Raw genomic sequence first — 11,025 nt, 5'->3', positions numbered from 1 at the left:
AAAGTGTTTGCCTTTGCTTAAGGGTAAGCTGTGCCAGTGGTTTGACTGATAGTGAAAGTAAGTCTTGCAGCCAAATTAAAACTAAAACAATACTATGTTGTTCCTAAGGCGGCAGCTTTTTGCTTTTGGATGCAGCCCCAAAAAATTATTTTGGTCCTGTACAGACCGTTGAATTCCATACAGTGACTCACAACCAAAGAGACCAACAACCAAACAATGCTCTAGCAGACAACGCCTTCAGAAACCGAAAGTGGAAATCCCCTGAAATTTTGATTAAGTACTTAGAGTAGCAATATGAATATTAAATGAATAATATAAGTACTCTTTAAGCATATCAAAAAGGATGATGCATTTGTTGGTTTGACTTGCAATATAACATGAAACTATTTAAAAAAAGGTTCCAGTGTGTGTGCTATGACAGGTGTTTCAAAAAACAAACAAACAAAAAACACATTAAACATACAGAGATTTAGTGCAGGTTGGATTTAGAAATTATCTTAAGAAATTTATTAGCAAAATTAAACATCATAGCCATTACATCACACTGACCGGACACGTCACTGTGCGACCTACATTCTACATCTGTCTGATAATGAAATACAATATAATTTCTCTTGGCCTGCTGAAACATGCCCTTTGTCATCACAGTAATAACTATTTATGTTTCACCTTTATCATTTACGATGTACAAATTTTGCATTCTTGGATTGGACTGTGACTTCTGATTTGATTTCTAATTTATAACACAACTTCATTTTTACATACGTTGTTTTAGAAATTTTAGAAACTATTTTTTCCATCCTCAAAAAAAAAAGTGGTTTGAAGTAAACCAGGAATTCAGACTTAAAAGGCAAAATTTTCCATTTGCCCTTTAAAGAAGTTTATAAAAGTGACCAAGAGTGATGAGCAGAAAGCAAAATTCATTATGACCTTTGTTTTGTGACTGAATACTTTGTTGTGTGAATTCATAGATATGCCAGCTGGCTGGACAAAGATCTGTTGTACATTTCTGCATCAACAAGGTTCATCTGATGTAGAATTGGAAGAACAGTAATCTCGGATTTCTGTGAAAAGAAAAAATATTTTTGTTATTGTCAGCACAAATGAAGGTCACATTCTATTGGATGTAACAACGTAGAGTCAAAATAACAAGATATCCGGATTCTAAAGAATGCTCACTTCTGTAATCCGCTTCTACTTAAAAAAACAAAAAAAAAAAAAAAAAAAAAAGGGAAAAGAAATTCCCCATTCTCACAAGCTAAACATTATATCACTGAAAGATGTACAGTTGAAGTCAAAAGTTTACATACACCTTGCAGAATCTGCAAGATGTCAATTGTTTTACCAAAATAAGAGGATCATACAAAATGCATGTTATTTTTTAATTTAGTATTGACCTGAATAAGATTTTTCAGTGTGAAAGTGTGAAACTCGTGTATTAAATAAATTCAATGCACACAGACTGAAGTAGTTTTTAGTCTTTGGTTCTTTTAATTGTGATGATTTTGGCTCATATTTAACAAAAACCCACCAATTCACTATCTCAACTAATTAGAATATGGTGACATGCCAATAAGCTAATCAACTCAAAACACCTGCAAAGGTGGAAAGCCTTTAAAAATGGTCTCTCAGTTTGGTTCACTAGGCTACACAACCATGGGGAAGACTGATCTGATCTGACAGTTGTCCAGAACTGTCCATTGACACCCTTCACAAGGGGGGTAAGCCACAAACAGTTCACAGAGTGCTGTATCCAAGCATGTTAACAGAAAGTTGAGCAGAAAGAAAAAGTGTGAAAGAAAAAGATGCACAACCAACCGAGAGAACCGCAGCCTTGAGAGGCTTATCAAGCAAAATCAATTCAAGAATTTGCGTGAACTTCACAAGGAATGGACTGAGGCTGGGGTCAAGGCATCAAGAGCCACCACACACAGATGTGTCAAGGAATTTGGCTACAGTTGTCGTATTCCTCTTGTTAAGCCGCTCCTGAACCACAGACAACGTCAGAGGCGTCTTACCTGGGCTAAGGAGAAGAAGAAATGGACTGTTGCCCAGTGGTCCAAAGTCCCCTTTTCAGATGAGAGCAAGTTTTGTATTTCATTTAGAAACCAAGGTCCTAGAGTCTGGAGGAAGGGTGGAGAAGCTCATAGCCCAAGTTGCAGAAGTCCAGTGTTAACTGTCCACAGTCTGTGATGATTTGGGGAGCAATGTCATCTGCTGGTGTCGGTCCACTGTGTTTTTTGAAAACCAAAGTCACTGTACCTGTTTACCAAGAAATTTTAGAGCACTTCATGTTTCCTTCTGCTGACCAGCTTTTTAAAGATGCTGATTTCATTTTCCAGCAGGATTTGGCACCTGCCCACACTGCCAAAAGAACCAAAAGTTGGTTAAATGACCATGGTGTTGGTGTGCTTGACTGGCCAGAAAACTCACCAGACCTGAACCCCATAAAGAATCTATGGGGTACTGTCAAGAGGGAAATGAGAAACAAGAGACCAAAAAATGCAGATGACCTGAAGGCCACTGTCAAAGAAACCTGGGCTTCCATACCACCTCAGCAGTGCCACAGACTGATCACTTCCATGCCACGCCAAATTGAGGCAGTAATTAAAGCAAAAGGGTCCCTACCAAGCATTGAGTACACATACAGTAAATGAACATACTTTCCAGAAGGCCAACAATTCACTAAAAATGTTTTTTTATTGGTCCTATGAAGTATTCTAATTTGTTGAGATAGTGAATTGGTGGGTTTTTGTTAAATGTGAGCCAAAATCATCACAATGAAAGAACCAAAGACTTAAACTACTTCAGTCTGTGTGCACTGAATTTAATACACAAGTTTCACAATTTGAGTTGAATTACTGAAATAAATGAACTTTTCCACGACATTCTAATTTATTGAGATGCACCTGTATATTAGTACAATATAATATAGTAATATAGTAAAGATCTCAAAATCATACAGTCATTGTTGGAAAGGGTTCTCAAAAATGCTAAAAAAACCAAAGAATTTGTGGGACCTGAAGAATTTTTCTGAAGAACAGCAAGAAGTTTAACTGTTCAGGACAAACAAGGGACTCATGAACAACTATCACTAAACAAAAAAAAAAAAAAAAACAGCTATGGATCATTCAGGTAACAACAGTATTAGGGATCAAGCGTATGTAAACTTTTGAACAGGGTCATTTTTATAAATTCAACTATTATTTTCTCTTGTGGAGTATATGTAAACATCTCTTCTCTTCTTGTTTTCTTGATCTCTGACTACATGATTTGATTTTTGCCATGTATTTTTTATGTTTATCTGTAGTATTCTGTTTTTTCCTGTTATGTTTATCTGATTTGATAATGTAAAGTAACCTTGAGTTTGCAGAAAGGTGCTATATAAAATAAACTTATTTTTATTTATTATTGTTTATGTGAAATATCTTATTCAGGCCAGTACTAAATAAAAAATAACATGCATTTTGTATGATCCCTCTTATTTTGGTAAAATATATTTTTTTTAATCATTTTTCCATTTTTCAGATTCTGCAAGGTGTATGTAAACTTTTGACTCTTGTGAACACAGCATATTGTATATATTTCAACAATGAGATATACTCTTAGTGGCTTAGTTGAAGTATTTGTTAGATAAGTATATGTCAAGAAATCTGCAAGTACTTCAGCACACATTTAGCAGGATTCTTCTCACATCATCATAGTTACTGATAGCACCTGGCCACCCTGCAAAAGGGCAGATTTTACAAAATTGAAAATGATTAAAAATTACCTAGCATGAAAAGTGCTATTACATAATTTGACATCATAAATTGGTAATTTTTTAAACCAATGTTTATGTTGCTGCATTCTTCAAGTTCAACATCAAACAAATATTTAACGAATGTTCTTCTAGGAAAAACAGGTCAGGTGAGGGTTTTAAAACGAATATGATAAAACATTATGAAATTCCAAGGCTGACAATTAACTAGTGCTGTCAAAATTAGCGTGTTAGTGCTGTCGATTAATTTTTCCAGTTTAACAGTGCTTTGAATATTTAACACAGGGGCGGGGCTAGGGTTGGCCACCCCACTCACAAGTGCTGCTTCTGTCTCTTTTTTTCTTGTCAAGAAGTGTGTTTATTAAGACGCAGAACGTTTTTACGACCACATTAAACGGGAGATTTTAAGACCCGCACGGCAACGTTACTTCAGTGCCAGGCGCTAGTCAAACGAGCGTGAGAAAGGTAGAGTTGACGAGGGAGCTTCAGTAGAACAACAGTGAACTGTGGTCAGATTAGATGTTTGCAGGCCATACGTCAGTAAAAACCAATTTTCCTGTCAGCCGTTATATTGTGCTCGTAGCATGCAAGCTTCAAATGCACGCACAAATGCGGCAGCGGCACGCACCGTAGCCAGTATCATTTCATATAAAACCGTGAATGAAACTGTGAGCATGCGGGTCAGATCCGCGTTACGCTTAACAGAGGCAGCTCTTAAAGTAACAGCAGCCAATAAGCTAATAACCCAGCTGCTGTGATGTCTGTTAATCAAAAAACAAAAGAAAAAAAAGATGAAATCAATAATCAACAATTTTGTAGCTTTAAGGATTCATATGTATTTAATTTAGTATTTAGTGTTTGATAACATTATTCAATTTCTGTATATTTCCTATATATTTCCTATATTTTTCCTGTATAATTTGTAGATTGTTTTAAGTTTACTTTAATTAGAATTTGTTATTTTTTAAAGTCTTATAAATGTTAAAATTGATAGCTCTCAATTATACTGTAATGTTGAATGGCCATAGTCAATTAAACGTTGGGGTAAAAAAACAATTTCCTAGAGACATCTGTAAGACATCTGTAATATCGGTGATAACTTCAGTCATAGAAAATATATAGCAAGTATTAAAAACATATTCTTTATGTTGTTTCTACATTAATTTTAAGATTGAATGTGAAATTATTGCAATATAAAAGTATATTCTAAAACTTTAATGTTAAGTGGGATTAATCGCGATTCATTTCAGAAAAGATTAATTAATTATTAAGATTAATTAATTTTTTAATCAATTGATAGCACTGCACTTAACATTTTGACAATCACTTTTCACAAATACATAAATAGTTGGATTTAAACTTAATTAAAACATTTACGAAATAATACATTTTTAAATTCTTTTTCAGTTACTTTTTTTTTAAGTTCTGAACTACAGTTCTTACTGTTGTGCATAAAAATCAGATGTTTCAGAGATACTTCAATCATTGCTTTAGCGATAATCACTCAGATAAAACTTTTTCTCCTTTCTGGTTTTGGTTCTGTATGTATGAATTAAGTTTCTACAGCATCTGAAGATGTCATTAAACAAGCAAGCAAACCTAGTGGCAAACAGGCATACAGGGATAAAGAGAAACATATATAGTTCAGTGACTTTAAGGAACAAAAAAGGGGAAGAAGATCTGTATACACAAGTTCTCAGAAAACTATTTTGGGTATTCTTGGCACCCAAGTCAAGATTAAATATCTTATGCCCAATGAGTTTCTTTATTCGCTGAAAAAAACAGGCTCTTCATTAAAAAGGAATGGGGAAATCAATGACTTCAAATCAATGCTAACATATTCACTGTCTTTGTAGTTGCTGTCTTTCAGTTACAGGTGTAACCTAACATTTGTTTAGTTCATAAGCTTTATTCGCCTCTGGCAAAGGTTGCCATTTTTGGTTTGTCATTACCAGTACTGTTAGGTAACACATTAAACCAGCATTTCCAGAATGGTTAGTAATGGAAGTTTATCAGCTTACGTGTGAGGCAGGTTTGTAAAAAGATGCTTTTTGGGGTTGGGATGACTTACTCTGGACAATATTCTGATAGGCCACTGCAGCAGGAGAGTCTGGAACCTCAGTCAGGAAAGACTTTCCCTCGTCACAGCTTTTCCCTTGAAAAGCAAAAGACGGAAGTGCATTTAGAGAACTAGAAACTGCTGGCTGCAGACTTGTCTTCAGACGCTCTATAAGAACCACCACGGGGAGTTTTTTGATACTTGATTCACTGACTACACGGTGTAAATATATAAACAAGGAAACTCTCTTACAAAATAAAGAAATGGATTGAACCGCAGCGCTACGATGTAAATTGTTAAACTTCCTCATCCCCTTACCACTTAATGCGGAACAAATGGAAAAAGAGATTTCATCACTGTTGTATTTAATCTAGTTTAACACTTTCTCTTCCTTGTGAATGGTAAACGATTAAAGCTTTTTGTACCTATCCGTGGATCCAGGGGTACTCTGCCCAAAAGAGGGAGGTTTAGTTCTTCACACATTCTCTGTGCTCCTCCTGTGGTTGGAGGAAATATCTGTGATGTGTTCTGTCAACAGAAAGAGACTATCAAAAACAATATATAACGTGGCAGGTCGTTCCACAAAGCAATATTTTATTTAGTCACCCTTGTGTCATCAAACACTAATGACTTTTTTTCTTCTATTGAACATTATTTAATTGCTCTTTTCCATGAAAGTACAATGAAAACTAAATGCTTCAAAAATAATGCAAAGAATCATTAAAATAATCCACACAACTAAAGAACTACAACAGCTTCAACAGAATTTAAGATGTTATTCCCTGACAATTTTCCTTTTTATTGACTACTGGCAACTGTCAGAACTCTAAACGGATCAGTCAGACTTGTGAATTAATTATTAAGAACAGAAAAGAATAATTACCGTTATATAAATACCGTTAATCTTCAGCCCTTCAAAATTTGCAGGAATATTAGCTGTAGGTATATTACTGTTCTACTACCATGTTAGAGAACAGAAACCACTGAATTTTGAATTTTCAAAAAATTATGGAAGGTTGCAGCTGTCAGAAATTTGTAGGAAGTTTAGAGGCCTTTGCTTTGAATGATTTCAGCACATCTGTGGCCGCATGACATCACTACTTTCTCACACTGCGCTGGCGTGATTTTTGTCCGCTCTTCTCCCACCCTTCTTGCAAGGATTTACAGACCCTTTCAATCAGGTTTAGATCAGGACTCTGGTCCAGCCATTTCGTTATTTCAGTGTTCTTGCAGTGTGACAAGGACATTGTCTTGCATGAAAATTGGAGGCTGATTGGGAGGTGCTTGCAGGGAAGGAACTGCATGTTGCGCTGGAGGAGGTTCTGATAAACATTTGTGTTCACTTTGCCATGTATCTGTATTAGAGGCCTGCTGCAGAAAACATCCCCCGAACCATGACTTCTTAACACACTTCAGTCTTTCCTTAGTTTAACGCCAAACAAAATCTTTCCCATCAGACACAAATAAATTGAACTTCCTCTCATCACTAAAGTGAACTTTGGACCAGCTCTCCTCTCTCCACACAACATGCTTCTCAGCAAATGGTGAGATTAGCCTTTTGATTCTTTCTGCTGATGAGAGGTTTGGTCACTGCAGAGTGCACTTTCAGTTCAAATTTTCTTAAACATGCTGAGACAGGTCCTTACAGTGTTTCGTGATGAACTGACAAGCAATTCCAGCTGCAGTGCTGAACCGATTCGCCATTGAGAGTCTCTGAATTATCCTGTCTTCTTGTGCATGTCTTCCGTGGACGACCAGTCTTTTTGGAGGATAAATTAGTGTCATCGTAAAGATGCAATATATGAGAAATCACAGATTTGGAATGACCAACTTCTGCAACGGCTGAAAGGGTCATCGCTTTGGCCTTTATCTATACAACCTCCTGTCACAAGGTTTCAGTCAATATTAACACCAATAACTTGGAGGTATCTATGAGTATTCTCTAATTTCGATCAGATTTCTTTTTCAAATATCTAATTTAAGTTTTTTCATCTGTGCTTCGGAATACAATTAACTTATGATAAATTTTTAAAAACTGCCTTTCTACTCCTTTTAGAAAAGTTCAAATAGGACTAAGCAGTGACCTTGAAATTTAGGAAATTAGAGGTTGTTCTCTCATTTTGATCTCCGCTATATGTAAATAACTTACAATAGCATCAAAAGGTCTGTAGAGTCTGTAAGATTTTCTAAATGTTTTCAAAAGTAGTCTCTTATGCTCAGTAAGGCTGCATTTATTTGGTCAAAACTACAGTAAATAAAGAAACTGAATCAATTTAATACATCCTTGATTTAAAGTATAACTGTTTCCAATAAAACACCTTACGGACTGCAAACTTTTAAACAGTAGTGTAAGTTCAGTCACAAATCATCATATGTGAGGCGATCTAGGAAAACCCAACATATGGTGAAATTGAACGTAACAAAAGTTATGGCTGATAGCTATGATTTTCAGGAATGGAAATTACGGATCTATGGATAAATACGGGTTTTACTTTCACTTCACGGTTTTAACAAGAGCCGTCTGTCAGGAGCGCTATACTGCATCATTACACAAACAGACTAATCTTACCCTGAAGACAACAGCTTTCCATTGTTTATCATGGGCATAGTCTCTGAACTTTTGATCATCCCTTGTATGTTTAGATAAAACGAATAGTGTACCTTGTACATTACATTTAGAAAATCAAGCTCAGTGTAACTGTTTGCACAACTGTGAATTAACAGATGGTCACTGGACTTCTTCTCTTTAATAACTTCATCATCCGATCCTTCATCTCAACAGCATTTAGGGCACTGACATCACCAAGATTGAGTAAGATTTTTTTAAATGAGCAGTTACTTCAGACTGCGTTCATCTCTTGCACTTCGCCATCTCGCAATATAAAAAAATTAATAAATAAATAAAACTTTGTGTGCCGTAGTTTACACAAGACCGGTGGGGAATGTGCATTGATACACCTTTATTACATGATAGGTTAACTGTTTTTTGTGGTGTTAGGAGAAAGCACTTCGGCAGCGCATTCTTACATAAGAGAAAGACCGTCATTTCTGCTTGCTGCAATAAATCACTATTTTTCTGCACTTAACAACTGAATTCTGCCAAGATGTTTTCAGAGGTGATAGACAAGATGTTATAGAATATTAAGTTAATGAAAACCTAATTTTGACGAAAAAAAACATTAGACCTAATTTTTTTCAAATTTCCTGAAAACGTCCCAGCGCGACATCCAACGGGTATTCCCAGATCGCATCACAAATGATCAATTGACTTGAATTGACTTCCCTCCTGATACTTAATGGTGCTTTCGCATCCTCTTTGAAGTTTAAAGCTCTAGCCCCCAATAATAGTAATTGCCTTGAAATAAAAACAGTACAATCTTTAAAATTTCTCCTTTTGTGTAACATGTAAGAAAGGAAGCCATACAGGTTGGAATGACATGAGGGTGAGTAAACAATGTCAATAAAAATGAACTAAAATTACACAGACATCACGTGCAACGCCGTTAACATGCGGAAAACGTCAGTGTTAATGTGTGCTGTGTTTTGTTGTAAGATACTGCATTTAAACATGTATACTATACCTTGCATTTAGGACAAACAAAGCCACTCATGTTTTCAATCACACCTATAATGGGCAATTTGACCTTTTTGCAGAATCGGATCTCTTTTCTCACATCCTGCAGAGAGACTTCCTTTTTGAGAAGGGAACAATAAAAAAATATATAATAAAAAAATATACAGCAGTCAAAACAAATAGTTACATATTAATAAGGACTATTACATATTATTCCCATAAAAGCTTTACAAATACAGCAAACATTTTTTTATGTTGGCGGACACTTTTCTTCTCATGTGCAGTGGTGGCAGCAAAGTGTCACAAGAAGTGTCCCTAAAAAACACCTAAAAAGCAAACATTCAACCTAAAGTATATTGCTGCATCACAGTCTGGTATTGCAAAAAAACTACAGTTTACCCCCCCAAAAAGAAAACAAACACAAAAACAAAAAAACCCCAATGACCTTGTTTTTTACGGAAGTGTAAGCCCATTTGTGTGTCCAATGACAGAGTTGCAGTGAAAGCCTCTCTAAACATTAATATCTTTGATTAATAATTAACTGTAAAGCTCAAATGCTTAGTTCTGAGTATTATGTTGACTGCTTCAAGCATGTGTGCACTTAAGAAGTGCAACTGGTTTGAAGACATAAATAACTTTCTCTTTTTTATAAATCGTTCACACCACTGAGTTCCACTTCACTGTTAGCGTGAAGGAAACAACAATTTTTTTAACTTTCAGTTAAGTGTGAAAGCCTCTTGTTCCTCACTTCAATATTACATTTTGTGCTGCTGTTTTCTTTTTTTTTAATGCAAATCTTTTAATTTGAATCTTTTTTTAATATTTTATTTTTATAATGCAAACTAGATCACGACATGTAAACGCAGCTTCCTGGAACACGCGCAGCGTTTGACACGTCCGAGTACTGTTGTTCACCTGCGGGGTGGTGATGATGACGGCTCCATCGATCCCAGCGCCGCTGAGATACTGCACTATGGACAAATGCTCATCAGATGTTCCTGGAGGTGTGTCTACGATCAGATAGTCCACTTCTCCCCAGTCCACATCTCTCAGAAACTGTTTTATCATGCCTAAACAAAATACTGAAAATGTGACAATGCACCATAACAAACAAGTCAATGAATTCAATTCAGTTGCCATGTGTTTAATACAGCCCTTTTCACAATGCATGTTAAAGCAGCTTCATAGGAAATTAATGTTCTAGATTACACATATAAATAAATTGGGGACATTCCTGGGGTAAAGGTTAGAGAGTCAGAATTGTAACCCAAAGGTTGCTGGTTTGAGTCTTAATAGTCCCCGGGCAACACCGCAAACGGCTGCTTGCTGATTTAAGTGCGTATGCACTTAAATGGGTTAAATGCAGAGCTTAAATTCCAATTACGGGACACCATACTCAGCCACACATCACACGCCACGTCATCTGTTATTAGAGTGATCAATATCATGTTGCAAAAAATGGCACTGTTTAGCACTCCAGTCTTATCTGGTGTGAGATGCAATCTCAGTGAAAATTAGAAAAGCAACAGCTTGGTCACTCAAGACAATGCAAAATCCTTCTGTTATCTGAGAGGTCAAAACTGTCTAACTAGGCCATAATCATGCAGATATTCAGTACACCCTTAGTCATTT

The 11,025-nt window shown here is 35.9% G+C and overlaps 1 protein-coding gene across 1 annotated transcript in view; it reads right to left on the bottom strand.

The window, feature by feature from the left end:
* Positions 1–479: 479 nt before the first annotated feature.
* nubp1 (nucleotide binding protein 1 (MinD homolog, E. coli)) overlaps positions 480–11,025 on the bottom strand; it is a 33,239-nt gene continuing 22,693 nt past the window's right edge. The window contains exons 7-11 of the mRNA XM_051105826.1: positions 10,309–10,463; positions 9,401–9,511; positions 6,245–6,347; positions 5,832–5,915; positions 480–1,064 (exon numbers count right to left, since the gene is read on the bottom strand). Coding sequence (XP_050961783.1) covers positions 1,015–1,064; positions 5,832–5,915; positions 6,245–6,347; positions 9,401–9,511; positions 10,309–10,463 — 503 coding nt within the window. The 3' untranslated portion in view covers positions 480–1,014. The remainder of the gene's footprint in view (positions 1,065–5,831; positions 5,916–6,244; positions 6,348–9,400; positions 9,512–10,308; positions 10,464–11,025) is intronic.

This window comes from Labeo rohita, chromosome 3 (genome assembly GCF_022985175.1).
Source record: "Labeo rohita strain BAU-BD-2019 chromosome 3, IGBB_LRoh.1.0, whole genome shotgun sequence".
NCBI classification, from domain to species: Eukaryota; Metazoa; Chordata; class Actinopteri; order Cypriniformes; family Cyprinidae; genus Labeo; species Labeo rohita.
Note: the sequence above shows the minus strand (reverse complement) of the source record. Positions and strands in the feature narration are given on the sequence as shown.